The 13,486-nt window shown below is 36.1% G+C and overlaps 1 protein-coding gene across 1 annotated transcript in view; it reads right to left on the minus strand.

Moving 5' to 3' along the window:
• LOC114658435 (brefeldin A-inhibited guanine nucleotide-exchange protein 2-like) overlaps positions 1-13,486 on the minus strand; it is a 923,594-nt gene that overhangs the window by 259,092 nt on the left and 651,016 nt on the right. The window contains exons 20-23 of the mRNA XM_051932465.1: positions 11,565-11,723; positions 11,328-11,475; positions 4,954-5,047; positions 4,692-4,732 (exon numbers count right to left, since the gene is read on the minus strand). Coding sequence (XP_051788425.1) covers positions 4,692-4,732; positions 4,954-5,047; positions 11,328-11,475; positions 11,565-11,723 — 442 coding nt within the window. The remainder of the gene's footprint in view (positions 1-4,691; positions 4,733-4,953; positions 5,048-11,327; positions 11,476-11,564; positions 11,724-13,486) is intronic.

A 13,486-nucleotide genomic window follows, 5' to 3' on the forward strand; every position in this document is an offset into this window, starting at 1 on the left:
GAAAGCATTTAGTAAGAACCCACATAAGAATGTTGGGTAACAAACTGAAAAAAGAGACAGTTGAGGGTGTAGGGCGTAGGTGAGTTCAGAATTGGCTAAATCATACTGTTACTTGCACCATAACCCTCTGATTCCTATTAAAGGGGACAACAGGTGAAGGGACGCTGATGCATGAATGTTGCTGCTGCTCCTTTCTGCTAACAACTCATTAACCTTGCACATTTTGCACTTCTTTCATTTTCTTTTATTGTAAGTATAGTTCATGGATGTAATTGACTCAAATAGCATTGATTCTAGATTTATTTTTTTGGACTTTGCCTTGACTGGATTTGCATCCTCGGAGACAACTGAATCTTTCTGTGGTTCACTGGACGAGACTTTCATTTCATTACCTGCTCCTGCCTGAGGCTCCCCCCGATGCCTAATCTATGAACACTTTTTCTCTGCATTTTAGAGATCTAAGAGGTGGGGATATTCTGTCTCCTTGATTATAATGGATATGCTGGATTGCTATGTCAATTCCTTCTGTACATGCTCCGAATGGGAATGACTGAGAAGTGATCTAATGTTTGCAGTCACCTGATTTGTGGGTTTGGGGCAATCACGCCTGTAATACTCAGTGCTATATGTATGTGGGTATATGCTGGAACCTCTGGATTCTGCAAGCTATCTTTCATTTGCTTCTTGCAATATCTCCTACTATGCTTTTTCTTGATTTTTTGCTGCTTTGCCATCAATGGTCACCTGTGCCACACCACTCTACCTGTCTCACATTCTCTGCTGTGCTGCTCCGTATCTCTGCTAGTATCAGATAAGTACTGTACAATACTATGCTGAAATATTTTCATGGAAAACTTCTTCATATTAAACAGTTTGCTTATAGGGATGCACTAATTGCAGGCAAGAACACACATTATAGCAGAATAATAGAAAGTGGTCTTCATCCAGCTCCTTTACTAAATTTTTATCAGTCACATTTGTATTTGTTAATGACTTGCTATGTAAGATGAGGCTGACTACCTGTGTATTGGACCCGATTCCCAACACACTTCTTAAATCCTGACTACATGTCATAATCCCACCTGTTAAAAAAATAAGAGTTACATCCCTTGACAGTGGCTTTGTGCCAGCCACTTTTAAAATTGTTTCTGTAGACAATCTTAACAACTTTCGGCCTCTCACTTACCTTTTCTGTCAAATGTTCTTGAGCATGTTGTAGCCTCCCAACTGACCAATAACTTAACTTATAATAATTTGACGTAACCCTTCCAGTCTGGTTTCAGAGCACAACACAGCTGTGAAACTGCCATGCTTCAAGTATCTAATGATTTGCTTATGGCAGCAGACTCTGAAAACAGCAGCATATTAATTCTGTTAGACCACAGAGCTACTTTTGACACTGTTAGACATCACATTCTACTGTCCAGACTAGAGAACATAATGGGCATCTCTGGCACTGCCCTCCAGTGGTTTAAGTCCTATCTGACTGATAGTTATTCTTGGTAACAGCAGGACCAGCTCAGCGCCAGTCACACCAGTTCCTCAGGGATCTGTCCTCAGCCCTCTGCTCTTCTGCATCCATATGCTTCCACTTGGCCATATTATTTGTAGCTTTAGACTGGGTTATCATTTTTAATGCAGATGATGCTCAACTCTATTTCAATGTTAAAAATGAAACATCAGAACTTTCTCAGCTCACAACTTGCCTCAGTGAAATTAAAACATGGATGCATCAGAACTCTTTACAATTAAATTGCAACAAAACTGAATTACCGCAAACTGGAACTAAATCACAACTTAAGAAAATTACCTCCTTTTCTGTCACTCTTAATGGTGATCTCATTAGACCTTCTTCTAATGCAAGGAATTCTGGTGTCATTTTTGATTCCTTCCATTCTTACTCCACCCACATTAACCACAATAAAGAAACTTTCTTACTTCCACCTCCATAACATATCTCACGTTTGCTCTTTCCTTTTCTAATGCTGAGAAACTTGTCATTGCTTTTATCACATCCTGCACTGAATATTCCCTACTAGCAGGTGCCCCTTCAAATCTTATATCACATCTCCAGTTAACTGAAAACTCTGCTGCAAGAGTCCTTACACAAACCAGTAACATTGAGCACATCACACTCATCCTGCTTTGTTTTACAGGATCGAGTATAAAAATCTATTAATAACCTACAAAGCTTTAAATGGCTTTGCACCGGACTACATCAGTGATCTTCACCATCACTATTAGGGATGCACCGATACCGAAACGGGTATCTGGTATCGGCCTCGATACCACATTTTCTAAAGTACTCGTACTCGTTAAAAGTCCCCCGATACCGGGGACCGATACCACGGTCTGAGAAATGTCTATGTTTGAGCGGCGTGTAAGGGGTTAATCACAGGCGCAGAGTGCCTGCCCCCAGGCCCCGGCTGCAGCTCAGAGCGGGGAGAAGGCGAGGCGAGACATGTCAGCCGTGTGGAACTATTTCAAAGTGAATGAAGACGACAAAACAAAGGCGGACTGCAAATTGTGCTCAGCGAAATTGTCCAGAGGAGGCTCAAAAGGTAGCGCATATAACACAAGTAATTTAATCAAGCACCTAAAATCCCAACACGACAACGAGTACAAAGAGTTTACCCACGCTTCTAAACCAACACAACCCACGCTGCAGCAAACTCTTGCAAGACGAGAGAAAATGTCCAGAGACAATCCACGTGCTGTGAAAATAACACAGGCAATTATTGAGTACATTGCATTGAGTGACCAGCCACTCTTGGAGGTAGAAAATGTGGGATTCCTGCGTCTCCTCCATGTTCTGGAGCCCAGATATGATGTCCCAAGCCGCCGCTACATGACTGACACGGAGCTGCCTAAACTACACGACTCTGTGAAAAAACATATCCACAGCCTACTGCAAGCTTCCTCTGCGTTTAGTTTCACCACGGATATTTGGACAAGCAGTGTTAGCCCCGTGTCGCTAATTAGCCTAACCTCCCAGTGGATAGACGAGAGTTTCTTGTTTTTTTTGTTAAATTATATGACTAAAGCTGTTACCTGTAAATTTAAATCATGTTTTTATTAAGTACTCGGTATCGGCGAGTACTGAAATGCAAGTACTCGTACTCGTTTTCCAAAAAAGTGGTATCAGTGCATCCCTAATCACTATGCTCCTGTTTGTCCACTAAGGTCCTCAGATTCTGGCAATCTTGTTGTGCCCCACACTAACCTGCATTCTGTGGGTGACAGAGCCTTCAGCTGTATAGCTCCCAGATTTTGGAATGACCTCCCGAAATGAATTAGATCAGCTGACTCCATTCATTCTTTTAAAAAACAACTTAAAACTTATCTGTTCAGGAAGGCTTTTACCTTAACCTAACACTCTGCCCCTTCTTTCAGATTACCTCTCTGTCCAGAAGTTCAGGATAATTTGTGTGGAGTTACACCGTAAATTATGTGATTTATTCAGGCATTTCTTTCAGTACTGAATTTAGTATACTCTGGTTTATTCTTTCTTTTACTCTATTTAGCTCTTTTGTATATGCTGTATTTATTTGTTTATTGTTCTATGCAGAAACTATTTCTATCATTTTGTTTTAAGCACCTTGAGCATGCAAAAGGTGCTATATAAATAAAATATATTTTTATTACTATCAGAATTTGTTAATGTCAACAGTTGGGATCCTTCAGGGGTATATGCTATTTTTAATATAAATACACTAAATAATCTGGACAGTTATATAAACATCAAGCTGTTTGCAGATGATACTAAATGCTAGGTGTGACTGACAGAAAATCAAGAAGGTGCTGAAACATTACAGAGGTATTCAGATAGCATATAGACTTGGGCAAATGTTTGTAGAGTGTTAAATTTAATGGAAGTAAATATAAAGTATTACATACAGGAAGCAGAAATGGTAAAGATGAACACACAATGATAGGTCTGAAACTTGAAAGTACACCTTATGGGAAGGATTTATAAGTCACCACTATCAAATTACAGGCATTGTTCAGAAGCCATGACTACATCTAAAGAATGTTAGACTGTATAGGATAATGTGTAGACTAAAGCACAAGTCACAGACAGTTATCTTTAAGTTTTAATAATGCATTATTGAAGGCTCACCTAGAGTACTATGTGCAGTTTTCTTCTCCGGGCTATAAAACAGATATAGCAGTGCTAAAAAAAAGTTTACAGAGGGGTGACTAGGGTTAGAAGGGCATAAAGGTTAGATGTTTTCTCTTCACACAGAGAACTACAGACAGATGGAATTAAGTTACCAAGTAATGTGGTAGACAACAGACATTTAAAACTCTACTTGATACGATTTTGGAGGATTTAAGTGGAAAGAACTCACAACCTTTGTTGGGCTGAATGGCCTGATCTTGTCAAAATTTTACTGATGTTCTATTCAATTACTTTTTTATATAATAATACAATTAACATTCACTTATTTTCAGTTTCTGTGCTTTTTATTCTCATTTATCAATGAAGACAAGTATTTTTAAATGTTTTTAAACAGTATAAGAGGCATCAGCCTTCCTTTTGTCCTTGTGATCAGTGGAAAGTATACTGTATTTGTGATTGTTTGCATACAGCACAACAGAGTGGAGACATATTCTGCACAGATTTCAAGCCTCAGCGCTATTTGGCTCCAGTACTACATTATAGTACAAAGCAATTAGTAAGTACATACCTATTGCATTGCCATCTAATCTTGTTGATCCAGTAAATATTCTGAAAAGTAAGATATATTAATTAAAGAAGGAAACTTGAAATATTGATGCAATAAATATCAATAGCATCAATAAACACTTAATCATCAAAATCTTACACTTTATAGAAAAAATAGAATCAAATCAATTTAATGAAATAATGTCAAACAAAAATATTAATCTCTAGGCAATCATACCCAGGCCATTAAAAATAAACACATAAAATCATATCTGATGTCTTACCGATCCACTGCAACTACAACGCTCTGTGAGCTTGTCTCTCCAACGGACTCCAGAATGCTTGCCATTCTTCTGTCTGTGCCACCAACTAATATTCCTGTTAAAGATTCATTAAAAAAAGTCCATTAAAAGAAATAACTATTCATGATTGTATATATTAAATGAAATGGAATGTATTTAAAAACTTTCTTGTACTTAAAAAATAAATTTAAAAAGCTCTAAAAGAAATAGTAAAAATGTGTTTTTACATGAATATTCCTAATAACAACATTCCAAATGCTTCATATGGTAAAATATTTTTTGTGAGATGTAAGAAAACTGTTAAAACAAATCAAAAAGTGTTCTAAGAAATATCTGAATGCATTGCTACATTTGTAATACTTTATTTTAAAATTTTGGAGTTTTATTAACATTATGACATATAGTTCCCTCCAAAGTACTGGAACAGCAAGGTCAATTAATTTGTTTTTGTTGTGCACCGAAGACATTTGTGTGTAAGATCAAAAGATACATATAAGAAGTAAGATAACCTTTTATTCCATGGTAATTAAATCTAGATATGTTAAACAACACAGAACACAGCACTTTTTCTATCAAGCCACCCATTTTTTCAAGTGAACAAAAGTATAGGATCATGACAAGCGACATATAAGCCTGATTGTTTACTCATTAAGTAGATACAATCTAATGAGTTATTTGATGCAGTACAAATACCACAGCTAGATATACACTTATTGCAGAGGAACTGGACAAACCTCTGACACTCTCAGAACTAATGGATGCCATAAACTCACTCCAATGTGAAAAAGCAGCAGTCCTTGATGGGTACCCAGTGGAATTTTACAAAACACACTTCACATAAGTTAGCTCCACTACTATTAGCAACATTTACAGAAGCTAGAGACAACAAAATTCTACCTCAGACTTCTACCGTCTTTCCACGGAAAAATAAGGACTTATTACAATGTGCATCATACACACCAATTTCACTCCTGAATAATAATGTTAAGATACTCACCAAAGTTCTATCTAGAAGGACTGAGAAAGTGCTTCCCTTTGTAATATCACAAGACCAAACCGGATTTGTTAAAGACAGACACTTAGACACTTAATCTTCAATGTTTGTTTAATGTAATATACTCGTTCATAAAATCTAACACACCTGAGACCTTATTATCTTTGGACTCAGAAAAAGCATTTGACATGGTTGAATGAGACTAGCAACTCACCACACTGCATAAATCCCAGTTTGGCTCCAATATATGTGCACAGTTCAATCTACTCTATATTAGTCCACTAGCCATGTGTGCCCAACTACATTGCGCGTGTTAAAGTTGTCTGTGAAGGGCTCCCTGTTTAAACGCGGCTGCCAGTCGTGAACTGGGCCCTTCGTCGCACAGCATTATGATTTTTTTATAAGGGAAACAAAATTACAAAACAAAACCCTTGGACATTGATTCGATAGGAACGGCCTACTTGGAATCACTGTCCGAATAGTAATTATGTGGTGGTGGAGGAGCATTTCTGCTTCTCTCCGTTCACAGTCCGTCTCGTTTTCATGACGCTGTCATTTCCTCTCACGATCTCTTCTCAACCTTTCTCCAATCTCGCAGGTTGCTTTGTGGCAATCCAAAGAGTCAGGAAGAACCAATGCTTCTTTCTTGAACTCCAAACGCCGACTGATGGAAAATCACAGAAGTGTGCCCGACTTATATACTCTGACTGCCGACTCTAAGAAGTGGGTGAACATTCGATTTGGACGAAGTACTGCCAACGACAGTCGACAGAAACACAAAAAACCACAGTCTCGACGCCAGATTTAAACACAAAGCACGGTGTCAACGCCAGATCTAAAACACAAAGAGTGCTATCGACAGTGTCTGTAAACAAAAGTAACAACCAAGGTGTTGTGTATTCAGCCAGTACAAACAGCACGTAGTCTCCTTTAGTTCAATCCTCTTTAATCACCACACTCCAACCTCATCCAATGATCCTCCCCCTCACTTCCTCTCCTCATCCATCACTACTGCCCTCTACTGAACACAGCAGGAACACCACACAAGGCAATGAATTCGCGGACAAACAAAGATCAAGATCCAAATGAAGATTATATATAAAGATTGCTCTTTGCAACTGCCATTGACCCACTGGCTATTCACTTTTTAAAGTGAAAAGGACAGGTGAAGAAAATATCACTCTATCCAGATGATATGTTACTGTATATAATAGACCCACAAACTTCCATACCAGCACTAGCAGAATTTCAGAAGATATATGGACTCAAAATTAATTTCAATAAAAATGGGCTTTTTCAGTGAACTCTCTAGCACACAATACTAGACTGGACCCCTTTACATTTATTTTAGCAGATCGGTTTAAACAAGATGTGAAAAGATGGTCTACCCTCCATCTCACATTAGCAGGGAGAATCAATACTGTAAAGATGAACATCTTTCCCAAGCTTCTTTTCTATATTTCAGAGGATCACTATACACATTAACAAATCGTTCTTTAAGAAATGAGACTCAATTACAGCCTAATTTATTTGGAACCTGAATCATCCACATATGCATAGGGTGACTCTACAATGACCTAAAGAAGAAGGGGGCATGGCACAACCTCACTTTCAATTTTGTTACTAGGCCGCTAATATATAAGACATAAGAACATGGAAATCAACACCAACTGACGAACATACATAAGAGTGGTATGCAATAGAAATACAATCTTGCTGTACTTCTTCATTTGCCCTGCTTTATGCCCAGGTAAATACAAATTATCATCAATATACAGATAATCCAATTGGCTATCAATCACTCTGAATATGGAACCAATGCAAGAAGCACTTTAAGGCAGAAAAGCACTTATCTGGTCCAACTTTACACGATAATCACCTTTTTCTGCCCTCTCAAACCTACACAGTATTTAATTTGGAACATGTCTGGGATTAAAACACTTATGGATCTGTATATAGATAATCTCTTTGCATTTTATGAGCAATTACACTTCAAATTTAACTTCCCATCAACACAATTTTTCCACTACTTCAAATCAGAAACTTTGCGAAAAAGAGCCTACTCAATTTTCCTCATCTCCCACCCCTTTCTATTCCAGAGGCAATACTGATCAGTCTTGAAGACGCAGCCAACATCTCAACAATATATAAAAAAAAATGTAAAGTCCTTTCCTTTCAAAGGATCTTTCACTTAATATGAACAGAATGCATTCCAGGTCCATATGCAAAAAGCATTCAATCACCCAACTTAAAATCTTTAATCAAGCACATTTACCTTGTTTAAAATTGTCCAAAATGGACACAGAGCAAGACTCAACATGTGAACATTGCAATTTAGCTTCAGCTTCACTGGGCCACATGTTTTGAACATGCACCAAATTATCATCATTCTGGACAGAAATGTTTGAATGCGTAATAAACAGTCTTGGTGTCACAATCGCTCCTAACCCATTAACAGCTGTGTTTGGTGTACTCCCAGAAAGGCTTAAAGTGGACAAGGACAAAAAAATTGTAAATGCTTATACCACACTATTGCCACATAGACTTATCTTGTTCAACTATAAGTCAGTGGGTAACTGATGTTCTGTATTATTTTAAATTGGGAAAAATTTAACTCTCATGTAGAGGATCGGTTCAAAACTTTTTTTTAAATATGGGAAGATCTAATTAATCAAATAATAATAATCATTTATATCAGCTAAAATGACATTTTTCATAGATTTTCTTTTCTCTCTCTCTTGAGGTTGAATTATGATTTGTTAAGTTTGATATGATTGTAAGGAATGTTGTTTTTTTCAAATAATACCAATAAAATAAAAAATATCAATAAGTTACACTGGATATCTTCTCACAGTTTAAAGTTTGGCTTTTACCTGTGAAGACTGCATTTGTAGTTAAGAAGGGTATGCCATCATGAAGATCAGAGAGCTGTCTATGGGAGAAAAGCATGCCATTCTGAAGATGAGAAAATTCATCACAGGTATTTCAAAAACATTGGACACAGCCAGTACCATAATGCGAAATGTCATGAAAAAGAAGGAAACCACTGGTATACTGAGCAACAGGCATCAGAAAAGACTGAAGGAAAAAACCCCACAAAACAGACAACAACTACAAGATGCTGTGGTAAAAGCCTTGTAAGGCATAGCCATTGAAAAACAAGAAACCAAATCTTTTATCATGCACATCTATCTTGTTTAAAATAGTCTAAAATGTTTCCAGGGCAAGATCCAATTTGTGAACGTTGCAATTAAGCTCCAGCCTTACATCAGAACATCATTCTGGACAAAAAATTTTAAATGCCTATAAGACAGCCTTGATGTCACAATAACTCCTAATCCTTTAATAGCTGTGTTTGGTGTACTCACAGATGGGCTTAAAGTGGAGAAGGACAAAAAAACTGTAATTGCCTTTACTTCACTATTAGCACATAGACTTAGCTTGCTTATGTGGAAGAATCCCAGTCCACCTCTTTTAAGTCAGTGGATAACTGATGTTACTATTTGAAATTGAAAAAAATCAAAATCTCACTTAGAGGATCTGTTCAAAATTTTTTAAAATCTGGCAGGATCTAATCAATAACATTTTAGAATAAACATTTATATTGAGGAGAATGACTTATTTCCCTGTTTACTAATCTCAAAGATTTACTCTGGCTGTTTACCTTCCTCTCTTTCTCATGGATGAGGGGGTTGAACTGAATTTAGTTTTGTTAAGTTTGACTTGATTGTATGGAACGTTACATACTTTTAATACATTCAATAAACGATAAGAAAGAAAAAAAAAGAAAAAAATAAGAAATATGGTGGAGCCTATAGGTCATAAGCTTGATGTAGTTATTATGAGCAAGGGATATGCCACCAAATATTAAGTATTTTTCACTTTAATTTAGTTGAAAACATTCTCTTCCAACATGTTTGCTCACTTGAAATTAGGGTTAGTGTTAGGGTCCTGTGCTGTTTAACATATGCAGATGTACCGTAAATAACAGGGAATAAAAGCTGAAACTCTGATCTCACTTCTCATATTTATCTTTTGATCTCACTCATAAATGTCTTAAGTGTTCAGCAAAAACATTGCTGTTCCAATACATTTGGAGGGGAATGTACTACACAAACATATTAAATGTGTTTTTTGTCAAAAAGAAGTTCAGTTTTTAACAATGTTGAAAATATATATAAACCCAGTATTTAAAAGAAGCAGAAGCTCCTACTTTCAAAATACATTCTTTCTAACCATTGCATTGAAAGTAATTTAACTTACTGTGTTAAGTTTTAAGCAACATGCTTGACTCTCTTTAGCTGAGGTTAAACACTGACAATATACAATTAAGTACATACTAGGTGTTCTACCTGGCTTCACCTACTGTACAGTTACATGCATAAAATAAATAAAAAGCAGATCTGACACTCATGACCTCTTCATGGTGACAAAAATACAGATTCTTACAGTATTATTTAGCATCTAATGCTTCTGAGCTTATTTAAGCCCTTGCAAAATTTTACTGTGAAATTTAGTGTAAAATTTAAAGAAATTTAAGTAATTTCCTGCAACAAACAATTTCTATAATAGTACTAATACCATCTTACTAATTCTGTAACACTACTGATTTGTCACAGAGCATGTGGAATGCACAATAGTCGTAACATCCAACTTGATCACGGTGTGACAAATAAGGATCGAGTGGCACACACACCCGCATCCTCCCAGAGCAGCGATCCTTGTAGATCCCCAAGAAGTGTTCACCCCCCTTTCACTCCCACTACCTCTCAAGACTTTGTAACTCCAGCTCAAGAACAGATCTTGTCACAAATGGATGATTTGTTTGCTCATTATTTGCCATAGACAAAAATGGAATAGTACCGTTTTTAGTTCATCCTGAAATGAGCACTCAGAAAAGATGGAACAGATTTTGATACAATCAACCAATAGAGAGTTAATGAGCAGCAAATGTAGGAAAACACCCTTGTTCTTTTTCAATAAACATAAATTTAAAAACTCTCAATAATTATTGTGGTGAATATAAACACCTAATATTGGTGTAGTTTTGTCACACGCTTATTTCAAATTTTTTTAAAAATAAAATCATGTTAATATCATGTTGTGTTCTGAAAATACTGAGCTTAAAAGGCACAAAGGTCCATCAAAAATTTCAACTTTTAGTGAGGCTGTGTCAGTTTTTTTTTGGTATTTACATATAAAAATCTAAAATGTTATTAGTCTATATTCAAAGTTAGACTATAAAAGAAATAACTACAAAGTTTTGTAGAAAAAGTGCAATTGTTTTTGCATGATGCTATAACAGACAGAAATTCAGTTTTTTTTAATATATATATATATATAGATACATAAAAGTGTATACCCAAATTCAAAGGTATGAACTCCTCTCCACTGGGTGGGAAAACACGGATACTGCCTTCCTCTTCTCTTATGGCACCAGATGCATAGCGGGTTTTAACTCCAGTTCCAATAAGTTGAGCCAATTCCAGTTGACTGATACACTTTAAAATCTGAATTAAAAATTTGATATAAATAAAAGAGCACAAAACCTTTCTTACAAAGTTTTCTTTTCTTACTGGTTGTGATATTCTTCCTCTACCTCATGCCAAGAGTTTCCCAAATAGTTTCCGTCAGTGTGTGCCACAGTTATTAGAGTTTTGATTGTGTCAATATTCTTTTGTTTCATCTCTGTAATACTTGAGCGGGCTGTAAGTAGAGTGAAACGAGCCAAGGCTTGGACATATGCATCTCTTTCAAGCTGAAATTAAAAATACAAGAAGAAGTAATCAATCAGCAATGTTTTTGATTTTTTTTTTCCAATTACAAAATCTGTCGTCATCATAAAAAACTAATTCTTCAAAAAAAGTTGCACTACTCAATGTTTCTGAATTAGTTTCCAAAGATGTACACGAGGCAGTGATTTATGAAGATTGTTCTATCCTATACCTGTACCAATAAAAAATGTGATGGTACTATTTTTCAAAACAAGCTTAGGTACAATGTTTGCAATATGGAAGATCTAAAATACATTTAACAGGAATTGAAAGTTAGCACAAAGCACCAGAATCTATTGTGTCAATGACATGCCATATGCAGAGGAAAGCAACAGATACATCAGCTATTGAGAAAAGCATTTCAATTTTACAATCACTTCCTTATCTCTTCACCACCACCAAAAAGGGAAAGAAAAAACACAAACAACTTTGAAATGTCCATAAGCAAACTATGGAAGTCATAATAAAAAACACAGAAATTGAACATTGTAATAAATATATAAGTGCATAAAAATCAGAAGGAGGAAAGAGAGAACAATAGAGAGGAAATAGTGGACTGAGTAAATAAAAACATTGACTGAACAAACCTTTTTGTGATGGAGACAATGAAGATGGTGAATAAACTCTTGGAAAACTATTTGTGATGAGAGCATCTTAACTAAATGCCATCTGCCATTCATAACAATAATAATAATAATTCTTTGCATTTATATAGTGCTTTTCTTACTACTCAAAGCGCTCAGCAGTTGCAGGTTAAGGGCCTTGCTTAAGGGCCCAACAGAGCAGAGTCCCTTTTGGCATGTACGTGATTCGAACCGGCAACCTTCCGATTGCCAGTGCAGATCCCTAGCCTCAGAGCCACCACTCCGCCTATATTGCTCATTATTCATAAACAATACTTGAAAAATTCATAGTCTCATGGTTATATATAGATGATCCCATTATACTACATCATGGATTGACTAAGGTCCTGAAATAATGGTTTAGACAAACTAGAAAGTTATGATAACCATGTAGGTTATTACATAGCTCATCATTAATGTACAGTATATGTAATGAATGTTATTTGTAAAAAAAAAAAAAAAACAAAAAAAAAAAACATGCTATTAAAACAAGTACTGTACTGCCTTTGAAAATGTATAATCATATTCTTTGTATTTTTATAGTTTATGGCTAGAATTCAGTAAATTTAATTTCAGGAATATTTGGTGAATTTATTTGAGATATAAATAAAAGCAACAGTTTTTATTATGTCTAAACAGAAATGCTCAATATAGAAAGACAAAATGAACAGGAGATGTTAGCAAATCATTTCCCTTGCCATCACCAACTTGCTTACAGTTTATATGGAGTCCCATGTTCTTGTGTGAATTTTGTGAAGGTTTATTTTCCACATACTACAGATATTCAGTGAAAATGCCAGGCCCCCCTGCTAAATTTGGTCTGGCAAATCTTGTCATCTCAGTATGTGCATGTGTGTTTACTTTCTTTTAAAGGAAAGCACAGTGACTGATTACATGATCGCAGGACAAACTTAAGGGTAAATTGTGCCCCTAGGCAGACTCAGTTGCAAGCGCTCAAAAACAGACATCCACATGGTTGGATCTGTAACTCAAATCCTACCATTTTCATACATGTTCTGATAACCCCACTCCTCAAAACACCAACATTCGATCCAAGTTAACAGTTAAAGGACTGTCTTTTTCCATTCCTTTCTTTCTAAAACACTTGAACACACTGTTTCTAA

This window comes from Erpetoichthys calabaricus, chromosome 10 (genome assembly GCF_900747795.2).
Source record: "Erpetoichthys calabaricus chromosome 10, fErpCal1.3, whole genome shotgun sequence".
NCBI classification, from domain to species: Eukaryota; Metazoa; Chordata; class Cladistia; order Polypteriformes; family Polypteridae; genus Erpetoichthys; species Erpetoichthys calabaricus.